The sequence below is a fragment of the Amphibalanus amphitrite genome, unplaced genomic scaffold (genome assembly GCF_019059575.1).
Source record: "Amphibalanus amphitrite isolate SeventyFive unplaced genomic scaffold, NRLGWU_Aamphi_draft 001571F_arrow, whole genome shotgun sequence".
Taxonomy (NCBI): Eukaryota; Metazoa; Arthropoda; class Thecostraca; order Balanomorpha; family Balanidae; genus Amphibalanus; species Amphibalanus amphitrite.
In genome coordinates this window covers 35,178-59,135 of record NW_024883064.1, presented here as the reverse complement: position 1 = coordinate 59,135, position 23,958 = coordinate 35,178, and the positions used below count along the sequence as shown (strand labels likewise).

The following is a 23,958-nucleotide window of genomic DNA, read 5'->3' as shown; positions in this document are numbered from 1 at the left end:
AACCGTTATTTTTCGACGGGGTACCAAATAAAAACTTTATTTACCGTCCGATCGGGCTGAAACTTACACAAAACATGTGCCGCCACACAAGGATGCGTCACAATCAACAAAATCGCCGATCGAGGTCAAAGGTCAAGGTCATATTTGCGAAAAACCGTTATTTTTCGACGGGGTACCAAATAAAAACTTTATTTACCGTCCGATCGGGCTGAAACTTACACAAAACATGTGCCGCCACACAAGGATGCGTCACAATCAACAAAATCGCCGATCGAGGTCAAAGGTCAAGGTCATATTTGCGAAAAACCGTTATTTTTCGACGGGGTACCAAATAAAAACTTTATTTACCGTCCGATCGGGCTGAAACTTACACAAAACATGTGCCGCCACACAAGGATGCGTCACAATCAACAAAATCGCCGATCGAGGTCAAAGGTCAAGGTCATATTTGCGAAAAACCGTTATTTTTCGACGGGGTACCAAATAAAAACTTTATTTACCGTCCGATCGGGCTGAAACTTACACAAAACATGTGCCGCCACACAAGGATGCGTCACAATCAACAAAATCGCCGATCGAGGTCAAAGGTCAAGGTCATATTTGCGAAAAACCGTTATTTTTCGACGGGGTACCAAATAAAAACTTTATTTACCGTCCGATCGGGCTGAAACTTACACAAAACATGTGCCGCCACACAAGGATGCGTCACAATCAACAAAATCGCCGATCGAGGTCAAAGGTCAAGGTCATATTTGCGAAAAACCGTTATTTTTCGACGGGGTACCAAATAAAAACTTTATTTACCGTCCGATCGGGCTGAAACTTACACAAAACATGTGCCGCCACACAAGGATGCGTCACAATCAACAAAATCGCCGATCGAGGTCAAAGGTCAAGGTCATATTTGCGAAAAACCGTTATTTTTCGACGGGGTACCAAATAAAAACTTTATTTACCGTCCGATCGGGCTGAAACTTACACAAAACATGTGCCGCCACACAAGGATGCGTCACAATCAACAAAATCGCCGATCGAGGTCAAAGGTCAAGGTCATATTTGCGAAAAACCGTTATTTTTCGACGGGGTACCAAATAAAAACTTTATTTACCGTCCGATCGGGCTGAAACTTACACAAAACATGTGCCGCCACACAAGGATGCGTCACAATCAACAAAATCGCCGATCGAGGTCAAAGGTCAAGGTCATATTTGCGAAAAACCGTTATTTTTCGACGGGGTACCAAATAAAAACTTTATTTACCGTCCGATCGGGCTGAAACTTACACAAAACATGTGCCGCCACACAAGGATGCGTCACAATCAACAAAATCGCCGATCGAGGTCAAAGGTCAAGGTCATATTTGCGAAAAACCGTTATTTTTCGACGGGGTACCAAATAAAAACTTTATTTACCGTCCGATCGGGCTGAAACTTACACAAAACATGTGCCGCCACACAAGGATGCGTCACAATCAACAAAATCGCCGATCGAGGTCAAAGGTCAAGGTCATATTTGCGAAAAACCGTTATTTTTCGACGGGGTACCAAATAAAAACTTTATTTACCGTCCGATCGGGCTGAAACTTACACAAAACATGTGCCGCCACACAAGGATGCGTCACAATCAACAAAATCGCCGATCGAGGTCAAAGGTCAAGGTCATATTTGCGAAAAACCGTTATTTTTCGACGGGGTACCAAATAAAAACTTTATTTACCGTCCGATCGGGCTGAAACTTACACAAAACATGTGCCGCCACACAAGGATGCGTCACAATCAACAAAATCGCCGATCGAGGTCAAAGGTCAAGGTCATATTTGCGAAAAAACCGTTATTTTTCGACGGGGTACCAAATAAAAACTTTATTTACCGTCCGATCGGGCTGAAACTTACACAAAACATGTGCCGCCACACAAGGATGCGTCACAATCAACAAAATTCGCCGATCGAGGTCAAAGGTCAAGGTCATATTTGCGAAAAACCGTTAAAGTACGAAAAATAACGGTTTTTCGCAAATATGACCTTGACCTTTGACCTCGATCGGCGAATTTTGTTGATTGTGACGCATCCTTGTGTGGCGGCACATGTTTTGTGTAAGTTTCAGCCCGATCGGACGGTAAATAAAGTTTTTATTTGGTACCCCGTCGAAAAATAACGGTTTTTTCGCAAATATGACCTTGACCTTTGACCTCGATCGGCGATTTTGTTGATTGTGACGCATCCTTGTGTGGCGGCACATGTTTTGTGTAAGTTTCAGCCCGATCGGACGGTAAATAAAGTTTTTATTTGGTACCCCGTCGAAAAATAACGGTTTTTCGCAAATATGACCTTGACCTTTGACCTCGATCGGCGATTTTGTTGATTGTGACGCATCCTTGTGTGGCGGCACATGTTTTGTGTAAGTTTCAGCCCGATCGGACGGTAAATAAAGTTTTTATTTGGTACCCCGTCGAAAAATAACGGTTTTTCGCAAATATGACCTTGACCTTTGACCTCGATCGGCGATTTTGTTGATTGTGACGCATCCTTGTGTGGCGGCACATGTTTTGTGTAAGTTTCAGCCCGATCGGACGGTAAATAAAGTTTTTATTTGGTACCCCGTCGAAAAATAACGGTTTTTCGCAAATATGACCTTGACCTTTGACCTCGATCGGCGATTTTGTTGATTGTGACGCATCCTTGTGTGGCGGCACATGTTTTGTGTAAGTTTCAGCCCGATCGGACGGTAAATAAAGTTTTTATTTGGTACCCCGTCGAAAAATAACGGTTTTTCGCAAATATGACCTTGACCTTTGACCTCGATCGGCGATTTTGTTGATTGTGACGCATCCTTGTGTGGCGGCACATGTTTTGTGTAAGTTTCAGCCCGATCGGACGGTAAATAAAGTTTTTATTTGGTACCCCGTCGAAAAATAACGGTTTTTCGCAAATATGACCTTGACCTTTGACCTCGATCGGCGATTTTGTTGATTGTGACGCATCCTTGTGTGGCGGCACATGTTTTGTGTAAGTTTCAGCCCGATCGGACGGTAAATAAAGTTTTTATTTGGTACCCCGTCGAAAAATAACGGTTTTTCGCAAATATGACCTTGACCTTTGACCTCGATCGGCGATTTTGTTGATTGTGACGCATCCTTGTGTGGCGGCACATGTTTTGTGTAAGTTTCAGCCCGATCGGACGGTAAATAAAGTTTTTATTTGGTACCCCGTCGAAAAATAACGGTTTTTCGCAAATATGACCTTGACCTTTGACCTCGATCGGCGATTTTGTTGATTGTGACGCATCCTTGTGTGGCGGCACATGTTTTGTGTAAGTTTCAGCCCGATCGGACGGTAAATAAAGTTTTTATTTGGTACCCCGTCGAAAAATAACGGTTTTTCGCAAATATGACCTTGACCTTTGACCTCGATCGGCGATTTTGTTGATTGTGACGCATCCTTGTGTGGCGGCACATGTTTTGTGTAAGTTTCAGCCCGATCGGACGGTAAATAAAGTTTTTATTTGGTACCCCGTCGAAAAATAACGGTTTTTCGCAAATATGACCTTGACCTTTGACCTCGATCGGCGATTTTGTTGATTGTGACGCATCCTTGTGTGGCGGCACATGTTTTGTGTAAGTTTCAGCCCGATCGGACGGTAAATAAAGTTTTTATTTGGTACCCCGTCGAAAAATAACGGTTTTTCGCAAATATGACCTTGACCTTTGACCTCGATCGGCGATTTTGTTGATTGTGACGCATCCTTGTGTGGCGGCACATGTTTTGTGTAAGTTTCAGCCCGATCGGACGGTAAATAAAGTTTTTATTTGGTACCCCGTCGAAAAATAACGGTTTTTCGCAAATATGACCTTGACCTTTGACCTCGATCGGCGATTTTGTTGATTGTGACGCATCCTTGTGTGGCGGCACATGTTTTGTGTAAGTTTCAGCCCGATCGGACGGTAAATAAAGTTTTTATTTGGTACCCCGTCGAAAAATAACGGTTTTTCGCAAATATGACCTTGACCTTTGACCTCGATCGGCGATTTTGTTGATTGTGACGCATCCTTGTGTGGCGGCACATGTTTTGTGTAAGTTTCAGCCCGATCGGACGGTAAATAAAGTTTTTATTTGGTACCCCGTCGAAAAATAACGGTTTTTCGCAAATATGACCTTGACCTTTGACCTCGATCGGCGATTTTGTTGATTGTGACGCATCCTTGTGTGGCGGCACATGTTTTGTGTAAGTTTCAGCCCGATCGGACGGTAAATAAAGTTTTTATTTGGTACCCCGTCGAAAAATAACGGTTTTTCGCAAATATGACCTTGACCTTTGACCTCGATCGGCGATTTTGTTGATTGTGACGCATCCTTGTGTGGCGGCACATGTTTTGTGTAAGTTTCAGCCCGATCGGACGGTAAATAAAGTTTTTATTTGGTACCCCGTCGAAAAATAACGGTTTTTTCGCAAATATGACCTTGACCTTTGACCTCGATCGGCGATTTTGTTGATTGTGACGCATCCTTGTGTGGCGGCACATGTTTTGTGTAAGTTTCAGCCCGATCGGACGGTAAATAAAGTTTTTATTTGGTACCCCGTCGAAAAATAACGGTTTTTCGCAAATATGACCTTGACCTTTGACCTCGATCGGCGATTTTGTTGATTGTGACGCATCCTTGTGTGGCGGCACATGTTTTGTGTAAGTTTCAGCCCGATCGGACGGTAAATAAAGTTTTTATTTGGTACCCCGTCGAAAAATAACGGTTTTTTCGCAAATATGACCTTGACCTTTGACCTCGATCGGCGATTTTGTTGATTGTGACGCATCCTTGTGTGGCGGCACATGTTTTGTGTAAGTTTCAGCCCGATCGGACGGTAAATAAAGTTTTTATTTGGTACCCCGTCGAAAAATAACGGTTTTTCGCAAATATGACCTTGACCTTTGACCTCGATCGGCGATTTTGTTGATTGTGACGCATCCTTGTGTGGCGGCACATGTTTTGTGTAAGTTTCAGCCCGATCGGACGGTAAATAAAGTTTTTATTTGGTACCCCGTCGAAAAATAACGGTTTTTCGCAAATATGACCTTGACCTTTGACCTCGATCGGCGATTTTGTTGATTGTGACGCATCCTTGTGTGGCGGCACATGTTTTGTGTAAGTTTCAGCCCGATCGGACGGTAAATAAAGTTTTTATTTGGTACCCCGTCGAAAAATAACGGTTTTTCGCAAATATGACCTTGACCTTTGACCTCGATCGGCGATTTTGTTGATTGTGACGCATCCTTGTGTGGCGGCACATGTTTTGTGTAAGTTTCAGCCCGATCGGACGGTAAATAAAGTTTTTATTTGGTACCCCGTCGAAAAATAACGGTTTTTCGCAAATATGACCTTGACCTTTGACCTCGATCGGCGATTTTGTTGATTGTGACGCATCCTTGTGTGGCGGCACATGTTTTGTGTAAGTTTCAGCCCGATCGGACGGTAAATAAAGTTTTTATTTGGTACCCCGTCGAAAAATAACGGTTTTTCGCAAATATGACCTTGACCTTTGACCTCGATCGGCGATTTTGTTGATTGTGACGCATCCTTGTGTGGCGGCACATGTTTTGTGTAAGTTTCAGCCCGATCGGACGGTAAATAAAGTTTTTATTTGGTACCCCGTCGAAAAATAACGGTTTTTTCGCAAATATGACCTTGACCTTTGACCTCGATCGGCGATTTTGTTGATTGTGACGCATCCTTGTGTGGCGGCACATGTTTTGTGTAAGTTTCAGCCCGATCGGACGGTAAATAAAGTTTTTATTTGGTACCCCGTCGAAAAATAACGGTTTTTCGCAAATATGACCTTGACCTTTGACCTCGATCGGCGATTTTGTTGATTGTGACGCATCCTTGTGTGGCGGCACATGTTTTGTGTAAGTTTCAGCCCGATCGGACGGTAAATAAAGTTTTTATTTGGTACCCCGTCGAAAAATAACGGTTTTTTCGCAAATATGACCTTGACCTTTGACCTCGATCGGCGATTTTGTTGATTGTGACGCATCCTTGTGTGGCGGCACATGTTTTGTGTAAGTTTCAGCCCGATCGGACGGTAAATAAAGTTTTTATTTGGTACCCCGTCGAAAAATAACGGTTTTTCGCAAATATGACCTTGACCTTTGACCTCGATCGGCGATTTTGTTGATTGTGACGCATCCTTGTGTGGCGGCACATGTTTTGTGTAAGTTTCAGCCCGATCGGACGGTAAATAAAGTTTTTATTTGGTACCCCGTCGAAAAATAACGGTTTTTCGCAAATATGACCTTGACCTTTGACCTCGATCGGCGATTTTGTTGATTGTGACGCATCCTTGTGTGGCGGCACATGTTTTGTGTAAGTTTCAGCCCGATCGGACGGTAAATAAAGTTTTTATTTGGTACCCCGTCGAAAAATAACGGTTTTTCGCAAATATGACCTTGACCTTTGACCTCGATCGGCGATTTTGTTGATTGTGACGCATCCTTGTGTGGCGGCACATGTTTTGTGTAAGTTTCAGCCCGATCGGACGGTAAATAAAGTTTTTATTTGGTACCCCGTCGAAAAATAACGGTTTTTCGCAAATATGACCTTGACCTTTGACCTCGATCGGCGATTTTGTTGATTGTGACGCATCCTTGTGTGGCGGCACATGTTTTGTGTAAGTTTCAGCCCGATCGGACGGTAAATAAAGTTTTTATTTGGTACCCCGTCGAAAAATAACGGTTTTTCGCAAATATGACCTTGACCTTTGACCTCGATCGGCGATTTTGTTGATTGTGACGCATCCTTGTGTGGCGGCACATGTTTTGTGTAAGTTTCAGCCCGATCGGACGGTAAATAAAGTTTTTATTTGGTACCCCGTCGAAAAATAACGGTTTTTCGCAAATATGACCTTGACCTTTGACCTCGATCGGCGATTTTGTTGATTGTGACGCATCCTTGTGTGGCGGCACATGTTTTGTGTAAGTTTCAGCCCGATCGGACGGTAAATAAAGTTTTTATTTGGTACCCCGTCGAAAAATAACGGTTTTTCGCAAATATGACCTTGACCTTTGACCTCGATCGGCGATTTTGTTGATTGTGACGCATCCTTGTGTGGCGGCACATGTTTTGTGTAAGTTTCAGCCCGATCGGACGGTAAATAAAGTTTTTATTTGGTACCCCGTCGAAAAATAACGGTTTTTCGCAAATATGACCTTGACCTTTGACCTCGATCGGCGATTTTGTTGATTGTGACGCATCCTTGTGTGGCGGCACATGTTTTGTGTAAGTTTCAGCCCGATCGGACGGTAAATAAAGTTTTTATTTGGTACCCCGTCGAAAAATAACGGTTTTTCGCAAATATGACATTGACCTTTGACCTCGATCGGCGATTTTGTTGATTGTGACGCATCCTTGTGTGGCGGCACATGTTTTGTGTAAGTTTCAGCCCGATCGGACGGTAAATAAAGTTTTTATTTGGTACCCCGTCGAAAAATAATGGTTTTTCGCAAATATGACCTTGACCTTTGATCTCGATCGGCGATTTTGTTGATTGTGACGCATCCTTGTGTGGCGGCACATGTTTTGTGTAAGTTTCAGCCCGATCGGACGGTAAATAAAGTTTTTATTTGGTACCCCGTCGAAAAATAACGGTTTTTCGCAAATATGACCTTGACCTTTGACCTCGATCGGCGATTTTGTTGATTGTTACGCATCCTTGTGTGGCGGCACATGTTTTGTGTAAATTTCAGCCCGATCGGACGGTAAATAAAGTTTTTATTTGGTACCCCGTCGAAAAATAACGGTTTTTTCGCAAATATGACCTTGACCTTTGACCTCGATCGGCGATTTTCTTGATTGTGACGCATCCTTGTGTGGCGGCACATGTTTTGTGTAAGTTTCAGCCCGATCGGACGGTAAATAAAGTTTTATTTGGTACCCCGTCGAAAAATAACGGTTTTTCGCAAATATGACCTTGACCTTTGACCTCGATCGGCGATTTTGTTGATTGTGACGCATCCTTGTGTGGCGGCACATGTTTTGTGTAAGTTTCAGCCCGATCGGACGGTAAATAAAGTTTTTATTTGGTACCCCGTCGAAAAATAACGGTTTTTTTGCAAATATGACCTTGACCTTTGACCTCGATCGGCGATTTTGTTGATTGTGACGCATCCTTGTGTGGCGGCACATGTTTTGTGTAAGTTTCAGCCCGATCGGACGGTAAATAAAGTTTTTATTTGGTACCCCGTCGAAAAATAACGGTTTTTCGCAAATATGACCTTGACCTTTGACCTCGATCGGCGATTTTGTTGATTGTGACGCATCCTTGTGTGGCGGCACATGTTTTGTGTAAGTTTCAGCCCGATCGGACGGTAAATAAAGTTTTTTTTTGGTACCCCGTCGAAAAATAACGGTTTTTCGCAAATATGACCTTGACCTTTGACCTCGATCGGCGATTTTGTTGATTGTGACGCATTCTTGTGTGGCGGCACATGTTTTGTGTAAGTTTCAGCCCGATCGGACGGTAAATAAAGTTTTTGTTTGGTACCCCGTCGAAAAATAACGGTTTTTTCGCAAATATGACCTTGACCTTTGACCTCGATCGGCGATTTTGTTGATTGTGACGCATCCTTGTGTGGCGGCACATGTTTTGTGTAAGTTTCAGCCCGATCGGACGGTAAATAAAGTTTTTATTTGGTACCCCGTCGAAAAATAACGGTTTTTCGCAAATATGACCTTGACTTTTGACCTCGATCGGCAATTTTGTTGATTGTGACGCATCCTTGTGTGGCGGCACATGTTTTGTGTAAGTTTCAGCCCGATCGGACGGTAAATAAAGTTTTTATTTGGTACCCCGTCGAAAAATAACGGTTTTTCGCAAATATGACCTTGACCTTTGACCTCGATCGGCGATTTTGTTGATTGTGACGCATCCCTGTGTGTCGGCACATGCTTTGTGTAAGTTTCAGCCCGATCGGACGGTAAATAAAGTTTTTATTGGTACCCCGTCGAAAAATAACGGTTTTTCGCAAATATGACCTTGACCTTTGACCTCGATCGGCGATTTTGTTGATTGTGACGCATCCTTGTGTGGCGGCACATGTTTTGTGTAAGTTTCAGCCCGATCGGACGGTAAATAAAGTTTTTATTTGGTACCCCGTCGAAAAATAACGGTTTTTCGCAAATATGACCTTGACCTTTGACCTCGATCGGTGATTTTGTTGATTGTGACGCATCCTTGTGTGGCGGCACATGTTTTGTGTAAGTTTCAGCCCGATCGGACGGTAAATAAAGAAGTACCTTATTGTTGTTTATAGCCAGAGTGGTTTTTTTGCCCCTAGAGGTCAAAATATTTGACCTAGGAAAAAATGAGTGATATTTTTGGAATCAGCGTGTCAAGATCTATCGTTTGGCATAGTTTGGCGATGTTTTGAACTCGACGCTGAAAACGAATACGAATACGACGCTAACTTGATGGACATGCAGGCGGCAGCCGTGCCCGACAGGACCGCTGGATATAGCGTCATCTCTTTGCCGCTGAAAGACGTCCTTGTCAACGTGAGTTTATGTCTTTGGTAGTAACCTCACCTCCTGCCTCACGCTCTGAAATTGACAGTGAAATGGCCACTTCTCCTTCAACTCGCAGTGATGTGATGTTCCGAATAATGTGAAGTATGTAATCGAAGAAATACTTTTGGCTGAATTAATTTGCTATTCACGCTAAAGTCATTCTCAGATGCTCAATTACTTAAGGTTAACTCTCATTTCGAGGGTATGGGGATGTGAAGAAAACGGTTGTAAAGAATGAGAGTAGGTAATTCTTTGGTGAACATCTCAGACCCCAAGTAAAAATCACACCTCACAATGCCTCCTCTCGCTCTCCCGTTTCCAGGGCCAGCAGTCGTTTGTGGGTGTGATCGGGATAGGCACCCCCGATCAGTCCATGACGGTCACTGTGGACATCAGTAGCCGGCTGACCTACGTGCCATCGGTCAACTGCAGCGACCCGTTCTGCACGGGACACCGCCGCTACGACTCCGCCGCCTCCTCCACATACGAGGTGAGCCACCAACTACATTCGTGCCCCGTATAGGTGAGCTTCTAAACGCGTTTGTGTTTCATACGCGGTGGGCTGCAAGATCCGTTCGTGCTTCGTACGAGATGAGCTACTGACTGCGCTGGTCCTTCGTAAAGTTGAGCAGCCAAATCCGTTCGTACTCCGCTTACGAAGTGAGCTATCACTATCCCTCATATCGCTCCATCCCTCATATACATTATACAGGGAGTCGGGAGAGCTATCACATCGTATTCTACATAGGAGGTTAGCGCTGTATGACTTCCGTCAGTCTCCCTGCGCTGAAAGCACTTAGTTACTAAGGGCGTATTCTGCGAGAAAAACGGATGAATCCGAGCTCTGGGCCTTCAGAAGTCTGAGTTCGCATACCCACAGAGGTGCTTAAGAGTTACTAACTCATCTTTGGCTCCAATTTTATTGTTTAGCTTTGTAACTGTAAACTGAATCAAAACTCTTCACGATAACGCAGCCTGTTGGAATTCAACAACATAGCTGACAAAGCCATCTTTTACATTTTTAGGCTGACGGCACTCCGTTCGAGCTGCCGTACGGACAGAACGCCAGCGGCGTGCTCTCCAAGGATTCGATCAGCGTGGCGGGCGCCACTGTGCAGGGCCAGACGTTCGGCGAGGCCACAGCCGTCTGGAACAGCTACTCGGTGCAGGCGCCCAACGACGGCGTGCTGGGGCTGGGCTTCTCGCTGCAGCCGGACCGGGTTCCCTCCATCCTGGACACGATGAAGTCGCAGGACCTGATCGGCCAGCGTCTGATGGGCCTCTGGCTGGGCCGGGACGGAGCCGGAGGGGAGCTGTCTCTGGGCGGCCTCAACAGCGCCCGCTACAGCGGCGAGCTGGTGTGGGCGACCACCCTGCAGAATCCGGACGGCTGGGTGGTCATGACGGAGAGCTTTGACGTCGGAGAGACGAGCCTCTGCACCGGCAACTGTCTGGTCAACGCCAACAGCCTCAACCCCTACTTCTTCATGTCGATGGAGATGGCCAAGACGGTCAACGATGCGATTGGAGGTATAGACATCGGCCAGCCGGGCGTGGTCGCACTCAACTGCACCTCCGTCAGCACGCTGCCCTCCTTGAAGATGACGATCGCTGGCCGCTCCCTGGAGATGAGCCCCCTTGAGTATGTGTTTGTCATCCCTCTCGAGGGAGGTGCGGAGATGTGTATTTCCGGGTTCGTCGGGCTGCCTCAATTCATCGACAACTACGTGAGTCTCGGAACAATGTTCATGCAGAAGTTTTACACGGTGTTCGATGCGGATAACTTGCGAATGGGATTTGCTGATTCCGCCTAGGTCGAGACCATAAACTCTCTCTATATACATACCTAACTATAGTTCGTTTTTCTTAAGTTTGCCCCTCACTGTAAACGTCTTTTTGAACACAGCACGAGAATTGCTAGCTGAATTACTGAGAAAACTGGTTGGCGCACATTGTATTGTAGATATGAATATTATTTTCAAAATAAGTTTTGAACACCGACGATTTAACGTTATGTTAAGCGCCGTGCAATTTATTTATTAGTTCAGACAGAATTCCTGAGAAGTCGTCTATCCCTGTGGGGCTGTAGGTATTAGCAAATACGAGCTACAAGTCTGTGAAATAGTAAATAAATTTGATGAAATTGATCGTCTGTCAAATCTGGTCAAATCATTGTGCGCCAACCAGTTTTCTCAGTAATTCAGCAAGCAATTCTCGTGCTGTGTTCAAAAAGACGTTTACAGTGAGGGGCAAACTTAAGAAAAACGAACTATAGTGTCCTTTTAAACCAAATGCTCTTGATCACTGACCCGAAAACTTGAGCACATATTTCATTCTTCCTTAGCATTTCCTTGTATTCATTACTTTTGAATTGATGTTGACTCAAGAGTCATGATGACTCATTTCATTGGTTTGAGGGAATGTGAGATTGTGTGAGACAAATTTTGATCGTTCGACTTGATGATGAAATAAAGATAGCAAGCAAATGGCTCTTTTGCCTTATGTTTAACAATAAAAAATCGCATATACTATCAACAGATTGAATAACGCAACATAGGATACAAAATGCATAACAAGTACAATTTCTAGGCAATGCGCCTTGTTGAACCCACGAGCGGATGACCGATTTGTTTCTCAGGTTTCTATGTAGATAATATCTTCCCATAAATTGAGCAATTGTTTGCGTTAGAATGAGGTCATTTCAATGATGACCCTTTTAGATCAGGACCGGTCAAATGTCATAGTTCAGCGGCGAAGCTCGGAGACCAGCGGCTGGTCAAATGATACCGTCGGTAAAGTAACGTCCCTGCAGAGAGGTCAACTGCCGATAGCCTGATGTCAAACAGCCTGACTCAGCGCGTCCGAGGCTCTAGCCGCCCACAGGCTGCGATCCGACCTGCAGTGGTTATGAGGCATGTCACATTTGGGAATTGAGAATCACAACCATGCACATCCCTTTCCCCATCTGAGTATTCCCTCTGACTCTCTCTCTCTCTCTCTCTCTCTCTCTCTCTCTCTCTCTCTCTCTCTCCTCTCTCTCTCTCTCTCTCTCTCTCTCTCTCTCTCTCTCTCTCTCTCTCTCTCTCTCTCTCTCTCTCTCGTGTGTAAACGTAAGATCAGCCCATACTTGCAAATGAACGTCGAGAATGTGTAGCATCTTATTTTCGGTAGGTAAGTATTCAAGGCCGCTTAGATACGTCACATGAATCTAATCATATTTGCCCAGCCTTGATAGTTGATAAAGACGGATGGCTCTGAAGCCGGGACGGCTGTGGCCAGGGATGTGAGCTCGTTCTCAGAATGTTATCAGTCGTGGTGGCACTGGCGAGTGGACAGCCGACCGGACCGAGGACGCGCCAGGTGAAAGTGGCCACTGGGCGTGGTCCCGAACTGGATGAGGGTGGACCGGACACACCGACAGAGCTCCACACCGCCGTACAAATCGGGGGCTGTAGCTCAAGTGGTAGAGCGCTCGCTTAGCATGTGAGAGGTACGGGGATCGATACCCCGCAGCTCCAGCTTCTTGACCTAGGTTGACCCAGGTAACTGTGGTTTGTGGGATGCCGACTGACATTAGGGCGGGTATTGCGCAATGGCACCTACGCTACGAAGCCGAAATGTGACGCATTTCTGGTTAGAGAGGAGGCAAAATAAAATCAGAAATCAGTTCGTCGTTGGGAAATAGCAAATGTTCACATGTATCATTATGGGCAATGTATGTAAATACATAATACATATAACATATGTGTAGTGCCGACCTTATTGCTAGCGGCATAGCATGCGTGAAATGCTCAAAAACTCAAAAATTATTACAACGAATAGTTACGCCAAACGTGTGAATGATTTTGAGTTACATGTCACTGCTTTTCCTTGTGGAGACCACTGAAGAAGGAAAATTTAATTAAATAACTTATTCCATAAACCTGACAGCATGTCGCTGATGAAAATCGGCGACATCCGATCGCTGTCTCACTCTCTTGATCTCTTCAAAACCTCATGCACAAATATCCGTGTACATGTTTTGCAACAATCGTTCGCGAGTGTTCTCTAAATGTCAGTTCACAGCTGCTAGTTTGCATCAGCGACTGACCCTCTCTTCACGGGCTATGACTGACAGCCGTGTTAGTGAAAAATCGCTAGTCACGTCTCCAGCGGCGACAAACGACGGAAAAGAACACCACCTCAATATCACCGCACTCATCCTCACCCGCATGCGAGAATAATAAACTCAGCATACATTGAGCGATGTTCTGCCAGTGCATTCAGTTTGCCCTTTCTAAGCCCGATGTGTTGGCCCGTAATGCCCCTGCGATGGACGGACCAGAGTTGCCGCCAGCACCGCCGCTGCCCGTCGCGGGGCCTATTTAACCGAGCTGGGCGTGCTGGCCCGTGAACCCTGTGTTGTTGAGAGAACTGCCTGTCCTGACAACAGACCTAAATAATCACCGGAGAGGCACAAAGACCGGGTTTTTACACATTGATAATGATTTTGAACTTTTAATGCATAAAGTGACAATAGTGTAAATATCTTCAATATAGCAACCATGATGTGCTTTATACCAGGTAAGCTTGTACATATATGTTGTTGGCATAACTGAAGCAAACGGCTGCATCTGCATGTTGGACAGTACCAATTATCATTTATCAGAACTGTAATGTATTCAATGATCTAGAGTAGGTACAGATGTCCAAAGTCCGCTTCAGTCTCAAAACTTCACATCTGTAGGACCGTTTTTCGTCTTAGACAACTTTTAAACAAACGGAAGGGATAGATGATGCCTGATCCCTTTTCAGATTTCGCGTGCTTCATACCAGGTGCGTATAAGATATGCGTAGGGGTATTGTGTTGAGGGTTTCTTAATAGCACTTGCACCGCGGTATGCATTCATCGATTGTTATCTCCGTCATCTGTCAACTGCCAAAAGCTCAAGGATAGTGTATTTGAAATATCAATTGAATTCAATGAACCGTTTAGGTCAATACATTGTGCAGATTTCACGCCTCTTTACTTTTTCGCCATGACAGGTGCTTTACGGACATAAAATGGGCATTTAATGTATAAGAACGTAAGGTATTCAATGAAAAAAAAAAACTTAAAACAATGACACATCGATGTTCTTGACGAAGGTTTCAGCTGGATGCTGGCGACTCTGTCGCCGATGCTCGGGCCGGGCCTGGTGCCCCGCGATCTGGACCTGAAGCTGCTGAAGGAGCTGACGACCGACCTCGGTAAAAACGAGGCCATCTCTCCGTTCGTCATGTCCACGCTGATGACGCAGGTGTGGCTGGCAGCCAACGGCACCACCAGAGACGAGGTAAGACGGTCACTGCTGAGCTCGGGTGAAAGCTTTCATCTATCAGCAAGTGGGTGCAGCGTTACCCTCGGGGCTATGCGTGGATTATGCTGCAATATCGATTTCTAAACTTTCCCAGGGTTCATTGGGTTTGCATGGATTGAAGAAACTGGCAAATAAGAATCAGCATGTGCATGGGTTAGGGTATTTTGATGGCAAGCCATCGAATTTTGTGAGAAAGAAACGGTAGGTACCTAAGTCGTCTGAGACTGACTTGGATTTTATTTCAAAATGTTCCTACCGCGCCTATTCCTAATTCCTACATGCTTTGGTATGCCCACCAAAAATATTATTAGGAAAAGGAATCAAAAGAAAAATGTAGTGCATGATGCTGTAGAAGGCTGCGTTTGTGAATGATGCAAAATTGCACCCTGAATAAAACTTAGCGCTTAATTTACAATAAAATGACACTTCATGGATATTAAATGAAGGCAATTATTCACCTAATACGGAAGCAATAGTTCTTGGTCTACCTAGCTTTTAGTCGAAAACAAGCCTAATTTTAACGTTTGCCTACCAAGACAAAACAACAGGCAAATGAAAACAAAGTTGAACTTTAGTTGTGACCCGTCCATTCCTTTTCACAGATGACTTCGGCCCTCGGAATAAAAGGAGACGCGTTCCTTCTGGGCTACCAGTCCGCCATCGCTGATCTGAAATTTGGTCAAAGCTCCGCAACCACCAAAGTTTTCAACGGGATCTACGCGAAGAAAGGATTCAGCATCAAACCTAATTATGTGTGCACTTTGGATGCCTACTATTCATCGAAGGTCGAGCAGTTCTCCTCGGCAAAGGAAGGCGCCAATGCGATCAACACGGCGGTAGCCAACACCACCAATAATCTCATTCCTGAACTGGTCACACCGGCTTCACTGGAAGGAGCTTCGTTCGCTCTGGTCAGTGCCCTGTACTTCAAGGGGCAGTGGTATGAAAAGTTCAACAACACTGATCCAGAAAACTTCCTCACATCCTCTGGAGAAAAGACGGTTGACATGATGAGGCTGAAAAGTGACCTACCGTACATGAAGACGAGTTCGTACGACTGCGTTTCTCTCCAGTACAGCAACTGCGACTACAGCATGCTGCTGTTGAGGCCGCTGAACCGCTCGATGGAGGCTGTCCAAGCTCTCAGGGACTCCCTGGACAAGATGGACGTCCAAAGTATTGCAAATCAGCTGAGAGAAACCTCCGTTGAAGTGAAGATGCCGCGCTTCAGGATCGAGACAAAGTACGACGAATTGGAGAAGGTTTTCCCAAACCTAGGAATCAAGCAAGTATTTAGCGCCGATGCTGATCTTAGTAATATGGCATCAGAGAAGCTGCAAGTTGAGAAGGTGGTGCACAAGGTCGTCATCGAAGTCAATGAAGAGGGCACCGTGGCGGCAGGGGCGGGTGCTGTGGTTGCTTATACCGCTTCCTTGCCGGTCTCGTTCATCCTGGACCGTCCGTTCTTTGCCATCGTGTGGAACTGGAGACATATGGTCAACATGTTCACGGCCTACGTAGGCTCGCCGTGAACCTCTCCGAACATCGGACGATCTTTGAAAGCATCACGACTTGAGCACGGTGTTCTATGGAAATAAATATGATAGGGCTGTTGTTGATTGATTTGACTGTTTAGACTTTGGAGACTTTGTTATGTAACTTGAGTTCATGAGATAAGATCATCGGCTTAAAATCTATCAAAATATTTGAAATTGCTCGAAAACCTATTTTCGAAGAGCTTAGCTGTGTAATAAACGGCGTCTACCTATAGCATGTACCTAGCTAGTCGGTTGTTTTGAATGGCAGGTGCTAAAAAGGAACGAGTGATAATTTTCCAGGCCATAGACTTATGGCACAAGGCTCTAAGCCAACAATAACATTTATAAGGTCACGCATGGAAAGGGCATTCGAGCTAAAATATACAGTGCATAATAAGCGAAATGAGCCCTGAACATCAGGACCCTCTAAAATAAAATATTGTGTTATGAGAGGAGAAAAAAGACAAATCAAATGCGCATTGCAAGCAGATTAAAAAAAAAACTGTTCGTTGTAATGCATATCAAATATTCCATGCCTACTTATTTGAATTAGGATAAACAAAAGTTCCTTTGAAACACACCTACAGACTAGCCCATGGGTCAAACAGAAGGCTTGCGAAATGTCGCCTGACTCATCGTGCAGTGTTCAGTGTTCACCCCGCTTACATTGTCACATGTGTTTACCGCGACATTTGTCACCTGCCTCGCCAACATTCTCAGAATGGCCTGCAGCAGAACGGTTGACTCAGTGAGGCCTACCCTTTAGACGGGACAGTTCACTGTTCCGTCAATCAACCTGATCCACGGGCGGCTCTATGTAGAACAAAATTATTTGTGGAATGTGATGACATCAAACTACGTTGCAATTATCAGGAATATATAGCACACAACAGCACACATCAGCGTTATTTCGTTGGTGCTTCATATTATATGCAAGTTATTAAAAAAAAACTCTGTAAAACCGATGCAACTACGGCTGTACCCCGCTCAACATTCTGACGACACCCCCGTGTCTATGGCGACGTTTGACGGCTATTTAGCTGTGCTTGTCGACACTGCGCTCCGCAGAAGCACCAGTGGTGGTTGCAGCTACAGAGGAAAAAACTAGTGCAGGGCAGGACACGCCATCACTTTGCACTTTGACGGCTTACCTGGCCAGCTACTGTAACACTTCTTGGTGACAGCGAGTGCGGCGTGGTTCATTTTCTGTCGAGATATGAAGTTTTCAATGCCAGGTAAGTGTACGGATAATTGATGCTTGTTTTACTCCTGAAAAAAATCACAACACTTCAGCATTCTTGCGTGACGCTAGTCGCTACCTGGTATTTATCGCCGGTATTTTCGAAGTTTAAATACCTACCGATGACCATTATAGGTACGTGACCTTTAATGGTCAAAGCAGTGATAAGCACTTTTCTCGATGGTAGCATTGCCTATACAGGTGAATAAGGTCACAAAACAGATAGTAAATTCTTTGCATTGCCTATATGCATTCTGGATCTTTATTTTCTTGTAAGTTGTAAGTTTGACGTTGCTGTGACTCTTTTAACAAGGTGCCCTCATGTTCATCAGCTCTTAGGTTGGCGCTGATTTGCGCCGCACTGGGAGAGGGATTCAGCGCAATTCCTTCCGGCTTGGACCTCGCGCTCATGCAACAGTTGACAACCAATCTAGGCCGGAATGAAGCCATTTCACCATTCGTCATATCCACTCTAATGTCACAGGTCTGGCTGGCTGCCGATGGACCTACTAGAACTCAGGTAAGTGCACTGCATCTTGCACTGCCGCGGCAACTGCACCGTTTTATTGTAAAATAATTTTAGGTCTTCATTTTTATTATACGTTATTTAAAATGAGACTATTGAGAAAAACTGGGGTAGTGGGGTGCAGCCGTGACGACGGAGAAAAAAAAATACAGACCTGTGAAACCTGTGTGAAAGAACACTGGGCTGTTTTCTTGCTACCGTGATACGTCCAGCTCATGAGCTTTAGAAATTGCGCCTCTTCGTTGTTGTAAACTATTATGTTTGGTTTGATTCACAGCTGTCGTCTGCTCTTGGAGTGACTGACGACTCATTCCTTGCATCATACCAGTCTGCAATCGGGTCACTAACCTCTGGCAGCAGCAACGTCACCTGTGACGTTTTCAACGGACTCTACTTGCGTGACGGCTTCAGCGTCAAGGCCAACTACAGCGCCGTCCTGTCCACGTACTACTCGTCCAGTGTGAGCACCTTCTCCGGTCCTGCCGATGCCGCCCAGGCCATCAACGCTGCGGTGGCTGCCACCACCAACAACCTCATCCCCCGGCTGGTGGATGCGGAGGCGCTTACAGATGCAGTCTTCGTCCTCGTGAGCGCTCTATATTTCAAGGGTAACTGGAAGGAAGAATTTTATGCGGACAGCACACGTCCAGCGCAGTTTCTCACTGTATCTGGCAATAAGACTGTTGACATGATGCATATGGAAATGAGGGTGCCGTACGTTGACAAGGCTAGTTACGACGTCATCTCTCTTCCGTACACCGACTCCAATTATAAAATGGTGCTTCTAAGACCGGCTGCGCGGACCATGGCTTCTGTTCAGAGCTTGGTCAATTCCCTGAATACGCTGGATGTTGCCAACATCCTCAGCCAGTTGCAAGAAACAAGGCTGTACGTTGCAATGCCGCGATTCAAACTGGAGACAGAATACAGCTTGCTAAGCGCCCTCCAGGCCTTGGGAATCCAGCATCTGTTTAGTGGCACGGCTGATCTTGGAAACATGGCCGATTCACAGTTGCTCGTCAACAAGGTCTTTCACAAGGTGGTCATTGAGGTGGACGAGAAGGGCACAGAGGCTGCCGGCGCCGGAGGGGTGGCTGGAATTACATCGGTGCCACCTTCGTTCACGCTAGACCGTCCGTTTGTCGCTATCGTGTGGAACAGTCTCCACAGCGTGAACATGTTTACTGCCTATGTGGCTTCACCAGCTTCTTAGGCCATTCGACCTTGCTTACTGAAGTGGTCTACTGAGTGGTCGGGGAATGCTGTACCTAATGTGGAATGTAGGATTGATGCATCAGAGTTTGTGACTCTGCTATAACACGAACTTTGTGTGTTCGCTCGACACTCTGTCGTAACGCGATGTCCTCGTTGCACACTGGGAAATGCTCTAAATTGTAGGATGATGCATTATTCAGTAACATTTCTAGAGTTGACTTTGTTTTCCGCATATCACAAATATACTGCCTATGAATATTTTGTGCTGGATTTTATTTATAGGTATATCTAATCCCTGTTTCAAAATCGCTTATCATTGATGGGGAGCCAGCCCGTTGATGAAACGTTGATAAACGAAGGGCGTGCCAGAAACATCGAACCTTTCCTGAGAAAGGTAAGCAATATTCGTTCAGCACTATAACTAAACATATACAATTATTGTTACGCGGCGTTTCCGATTAATGGATTGATATTTCGATGTGATGATGCGATGTTGAGGTGTCGATGCCGATTTTGATTGGCATGTCGTGGTTTCCTTCCTGTTTCCTTTGGTTCTCTTCCTGTTTTCTTTGTTCTGGTCGTGATGCTCGCAACTAGTCTTCCTGTTTTCTTTGTTCAACATCATCGCCGCCGCGTAACGCCTCTCACGCTCGCCCGTCAGTTTGTCGGCAGATCATTAAGCAGTTTAGATTCCCAAAGCCCAAAATGCATAAAAGCAACAAGCTGTCGTGACTGACTAATTTTGTTAAAGTCTGAATTGTGTCAATTTGCACTCTCATATCTCGGTAAACGTTCAGTGCCTACGCATCATAGGTAAATTAAACCAAACAAAGCGCACCAATAATGCCAGGAAAACTCAATAGCCCCATTTACTGTTCAGCTACAAGCACGTTACGGAACTGTGAAGACAGAGGGAGGGAGAGAGAGGGAGAGTGAAAGAGAGAGAATAAGAGTGAGTGAGTGAGTGAGTGAGAGAGAGAGAGAGAGAGAGAGAGAGAGAGAGAGGGAGAGAGGGAGAGAGAGAGAGAGAGGGAGAGAGAGAGAGAGAGAGGGAGGGAGAGAGAGAGAGAGAGAGAGAGAGAGGGAGAGAGAGAGAGAGAGAGAAAGAGAGAGAGAGAGAGAGAGAGAGAGAGAGAGAGAGAGAGAGAGAGAGAGAGAGAGAGAGAGAGAGAGAGAGAGAAAGAGAGAGAGAGAGAGAGAGAGAGAGAGAGAGAGAGAGAGAGAGAGAGAGAGAGAGAGAGAGAGAGAGAGAGAGAGAGAGAGAGAGAGAGAGAGAGAGAGAGAGAGAGAGAGAGAGAGAGAGAGAGAGAGAGAGAGAGAGAGAGAGAGAGAGAGAGGTAGTTTCGTCGATAACTATCGATTCGGCTTTCATGCCATAAAACGGGCAGCGGACACGCCGAATGATCCCGGCCGCACCTGCTCAGTACTACTGTCTTACTTGTAAAACTTGTCGGCCCGGGTGACCTGACGAGACTTTGTTAGGCGCGCGGAGAGAACAGGCTAAAAGCCAGTTACTAATTCGTTTCGTTACGAGCCAAAGTTGTATCAGTCAAGTACGTGGTGGTAACACTGGTCAACTCTATACTGGGTGGAACGAGACAACAGTCACAATAAAATGACGCCTCGCCGGTCCTGCCGGCGCGCGCGGCCCGGCGCGGTTGTAAAACGATTACCGATTTGGATTGTTACCAAGCGATGAGTGCAGTGGCACCTGCACGCTGTCGGTCGGCTGTACTGAGAGCCGTGCTATTCTCTCTGGAATTGAGTATCGATTTCACTGTTCAGCGTCATAAACGAGCAGCTGGTGATGCTGTGCGACTGGTGGACACGCCCGGGTAATACAGGCCCACTCCGAGCGGTCATAAACAATATCGATCAAGGGTAGTTCATCTGACTTTTTGGTAAGTGTTTAATGGTCGGGATGGGCAGCTAGCATCATTATCTCTGGGCTTCCGCAACTGACATTATTACATTCATGCACCTCTCGTTCATTATCCAGGTCATCCTGAAAGCAGCCTATAGCCCAAAATTGACTACAGAGTGGGCCTACTCTGAAGGCAATTAGGAGCTTCCGTGATGAGCTAGTAATAACCACATTCACACAGCAACCATACTTCGGAAGTGGATCCCAGAAATTAGTAGCCCCCTCCATGCGGCTAATCATGGCACCACCATACAGCCCCGTTACATGCGATACCACTTTGTCGTGACCTATTGCGGGTCACGGAACTCTAACCACCTCGGGAGTACGCCCGGAACATCTTCAATACCTCGGGAATCGCCCGGAATATCTTGCCACCTCGGGAGTACGCCCGGAACATCTGTAACACCTCGGGAATCGCCGGAATATCTTACCACCTCGGGAGTACGCCCGGAACACCTGTAACACCTCGGGAATCGCCCGGAATATCTTACCACCTCGGGAGTACGCCCGGAACATCTTTAACACCTCGGGAATCGCCCGGAATATCTTACCACCTCGGGAGTACGCCCGGAACATCTGTAACACCTCGGGAATCGCCCGGAATATCTTACCACCTCGGGAGTACGCCCGGAACATCTGTAACACCTCGGGAATCGCCCGGAATAACCACCACGAAATTCATCCGGATATCAAACAACGGCGTCAACGTAAAGCATCACCCCTCATCTGGGCGAGCGAATCAGACACGCACACTGCGCCGCCGCTTCTCACCAGGGGCGGCGCAGGGAATCGAACAACGACGCCTGCCCGTCTCGCCGCCGTATTACGACGGTACGGGCCCAAAACTGGATCTGACCTTCAGCCAGCCAATGGCATGACCCCAGACATTCGGAAATGGGTGGAGACATGCAGCTGATATCTCATGCAACGACCAACACTGCCTTAGGTACAAATGCGCTGCTCTGACCCCAACAGAGAGACCCATATCTTATTTCTCATTCCCCGACAATTGGAAAAGTGTAATCCAGTCGATTGTGTATACCGTACCAACACGCTTCAGCTCGCTTCCATGGAGAGGTAATTACGGCCACGCATGGCCAGCCGTCGCTGTCTCATTTATGGGGGGGCAGTAAACCCAGCGCTCACAGAGCAGTCAGGAGATCTGGGCTGGTGCTGTAGAAACTTTACAGTAAATAGGCGTCACACACTATTACATGTGACCTAGAAGTGGACTCGTCGCATCTCTCACTGGCGCAGGGCATGATGTCAATAATGACAATTAGTAGTAATAATCTACCCCATTCGATATAATGGTAACGACTGGACTATTTCCTGGTAAGGGCGGCTGGTGTAACGCCAGGCAGTATATGTATCTCTTAACCACTACAATTGTTGTCCCGTAAATTAGTCGCTGAATAGAGGAATGGAGCCAACTGACAATGATTGTTTATCTTATTGACTTGGTCCCAAAATCGTTCGGTTATCTGCTGCACTAACAATTTACATAAATGATAACGATGCGGCGTCCCCTACTAAATGGCTGACACTAAATAGGCGAACCGGCGCGCCTGGAATTCTGTTGAGTTTGACGGAGTGATATTGACGTAGTTTACCAAATATGCCAGACGCACTGAATGTCAATTAGGTGAATGGTCCTTCAGCAAGTATAGGACATTACTAAATGATAATGATACGGCGTCCCCGAAACTAAGCGGCTGCCACTAATAGGGTGAACGGCGCGTCTGGAATTTTACGGAATTAGCCCAAGTGATATTGACGTAGTAAACCAAATCTACCAGTCACACTGAACGACAATAAGAGGGTTCTTCAACCAAGAACAACAGAACAGGTTGACAATAGAATAAATTGACTTCTACGTAATGCCCCTTTGGCATCAATTTCACTGCTGAGAGCCACTGTACCGAAATGTAGCATTCATCACAAAATTAAAGCGGGCGTCACTTTACGTTTTATGGGGAAGTTAACTAGTAGTAAAACTAGACACTATATCTGTTCCTGATCATGCGTTTTCTATGCCTGGGTTTCATCTAGAAAACGTGCCTTTACCGAGAAATAGTAAAGTTGGAAACCAACGTACTCCGGACTTAACCATGACGTATTATATGAATTAGAATGCAAAACGTTCAGCCGCAAAACATTGAATGCGTGTATGGCGTAATTGACTGACAGCATTGCGTAATTTGCTTTGTTGGAAACGTAGGAGTTTAAATGATAGTAATAAATAATTAAGCCAGAATGGTTCATTGTTTTACATTGCTGCCCGTTCACACGATTGTAACTACGAAAAAGTAGTACCAGGGGGGATTTTTTCAGTTTATGGCGGAAAGTACTTGACATGTTTGCTTAAACTTCCGAAACTTCGTATAATAGAGCGTTCTGGGTTCGTTGTCAATTTGCAAGGTTTTCTTGGTTTAATAGTTAGTAATTTATAAGGTTGTCGTAACTTGTTTGTAACATGTTGAAAGGTTTCGTGGATTGTAATCACGATTGTTAGTAATTACGGTCTGTAACTCAAGTTTTCATTACTTTTCGTTATTTACTTCAGTTCTGTTAAAATCAGCCTTTGATTTTTAATTCATCAATAATGAACTTACTGCAAAGTTT

At 45.5% G+C, this 23,958-nt stretch overlaps 3 protein-coding genes and 1 non-coding gene across 5 annotated transcripts in view; all 4 read left to right on the top strand.

Moving 5' to 3' along the window:
• LOC122373911 overlaps positions 1–12,041 on the top strand; it is a 92,137-nt gene extending 80,096 nt beyond the window's left edge. The window contains exons 8-11 of the mRNA XM_043352365.1: positions 9,468–9,539; positions 9,874–10,041; positions 10,577–11,398; positions 11,824–12,041. Of these exons, the coding sequence (XP_043208300.1) occupies positions 9,468–9,539; positions 9,874–10,041; positions 10,577–11,365 (1,029 nt within the window). The 3' untranslated portion in view covers positions 11,366–11,398; positions 11,824–12,041. The remainder of the gene's footprint in view (positions 1–9,467; positions 9,540–9,873; positions 10,042–10,576; positions 11,399–11,823) is intronic.
• Positions 12,042–12,996: 955 nt separating this feature from the next.
• On the top strand, positions 12,997–13,069 carry Trnaa-agc. The gene has a single exon. It is a non-coding gene; the product is annotated as a tRNA-Ala (tRNA).
• A 792-nt stretch (positions 13,070–13,861) lies between these two features.
• LOC122373916 (leukocyte elastase inhibitor-like) lies at positions 13,862–16,675 on the top strand. Of its 2 annotated transcripts, XM_043352369.1 has the most exons (4): positions 13,891–14,114; positions 14,346–14,366; positions 14,679–14,866; positions 15,493–16,675. In XM_043352369.1, exons 1-4 carry the CDS (start codon positions 14,096–14,098, stop codon positions 16,420–16,422), a joined length of 1,158 nt encoding a protein of 385 aa, XP_043208304.1. In that variant the 5' UTR covers positions 13,891–14,095; the 3' UTR covers positions 16,423–16,675. The 2 variants fall into 2 exon arrangements, with proteins under 2 accessions (XP_043208305.1, XP_043208304.1); XM_043352370.1 differs by lacking the exon at positions 14,346–14,366 and having other exon boundaries at positions 13,862–14,114.
• A 654-nt stretch (positions 16,676–17,329) lies between these two features.
• On the top strand, positions 17,330–19,667 carry LOC122373917 (leukocyte elastase inhibitor-like). Its single transcript, XM_043352371.1, has 3 exons — positions 17,330–17,663; positions 18,001–18,188; positions 18,472–19,667. Exons 1-3 carry the CDS (start codon positions 17,645–17,647, stop codon positions 19,405–19,407), a joined length of 1,143 nt encoding a protein of 380 aa, XP_043208306.1. The 5' UTR covers positions 17,330–17,644; the 3' UTR covers positions 19,408–19,667.
• The last annotated feature ends 4,291 nt before the right edge of the window (positions 19,668–23,958 follow it).

Bases quoted from the DNA above. Each gene is read 5' to 3' on its own strand.
- LOC122373916 (XM_043352369.1), top strand. The intron at 14,367-14,678 runs GTGCGTATAAGA...TTCTTGACGAAG, and splicing joins TTTCGCGTGCTTCATACCAG to GTTTCAGCTGGATGCTGGCG. The intron at 14,867-15,492 runs GTAAGACGGTCA...TCCTTTTCACAG, and splicing joins ACGGCACCACCAGAGACGAG to ATGACTTCGGCCCTCGGAAT.
- LOC122373917 (XM_043352371.1), top strand. The intron at 18,189-18,471 runs GTAAGTGCACTG...TTTGATTCACAG, and splicing joins ATGGACCTACTAGAACTCAG to CTGTCGTCTGCTCTTGGAGT.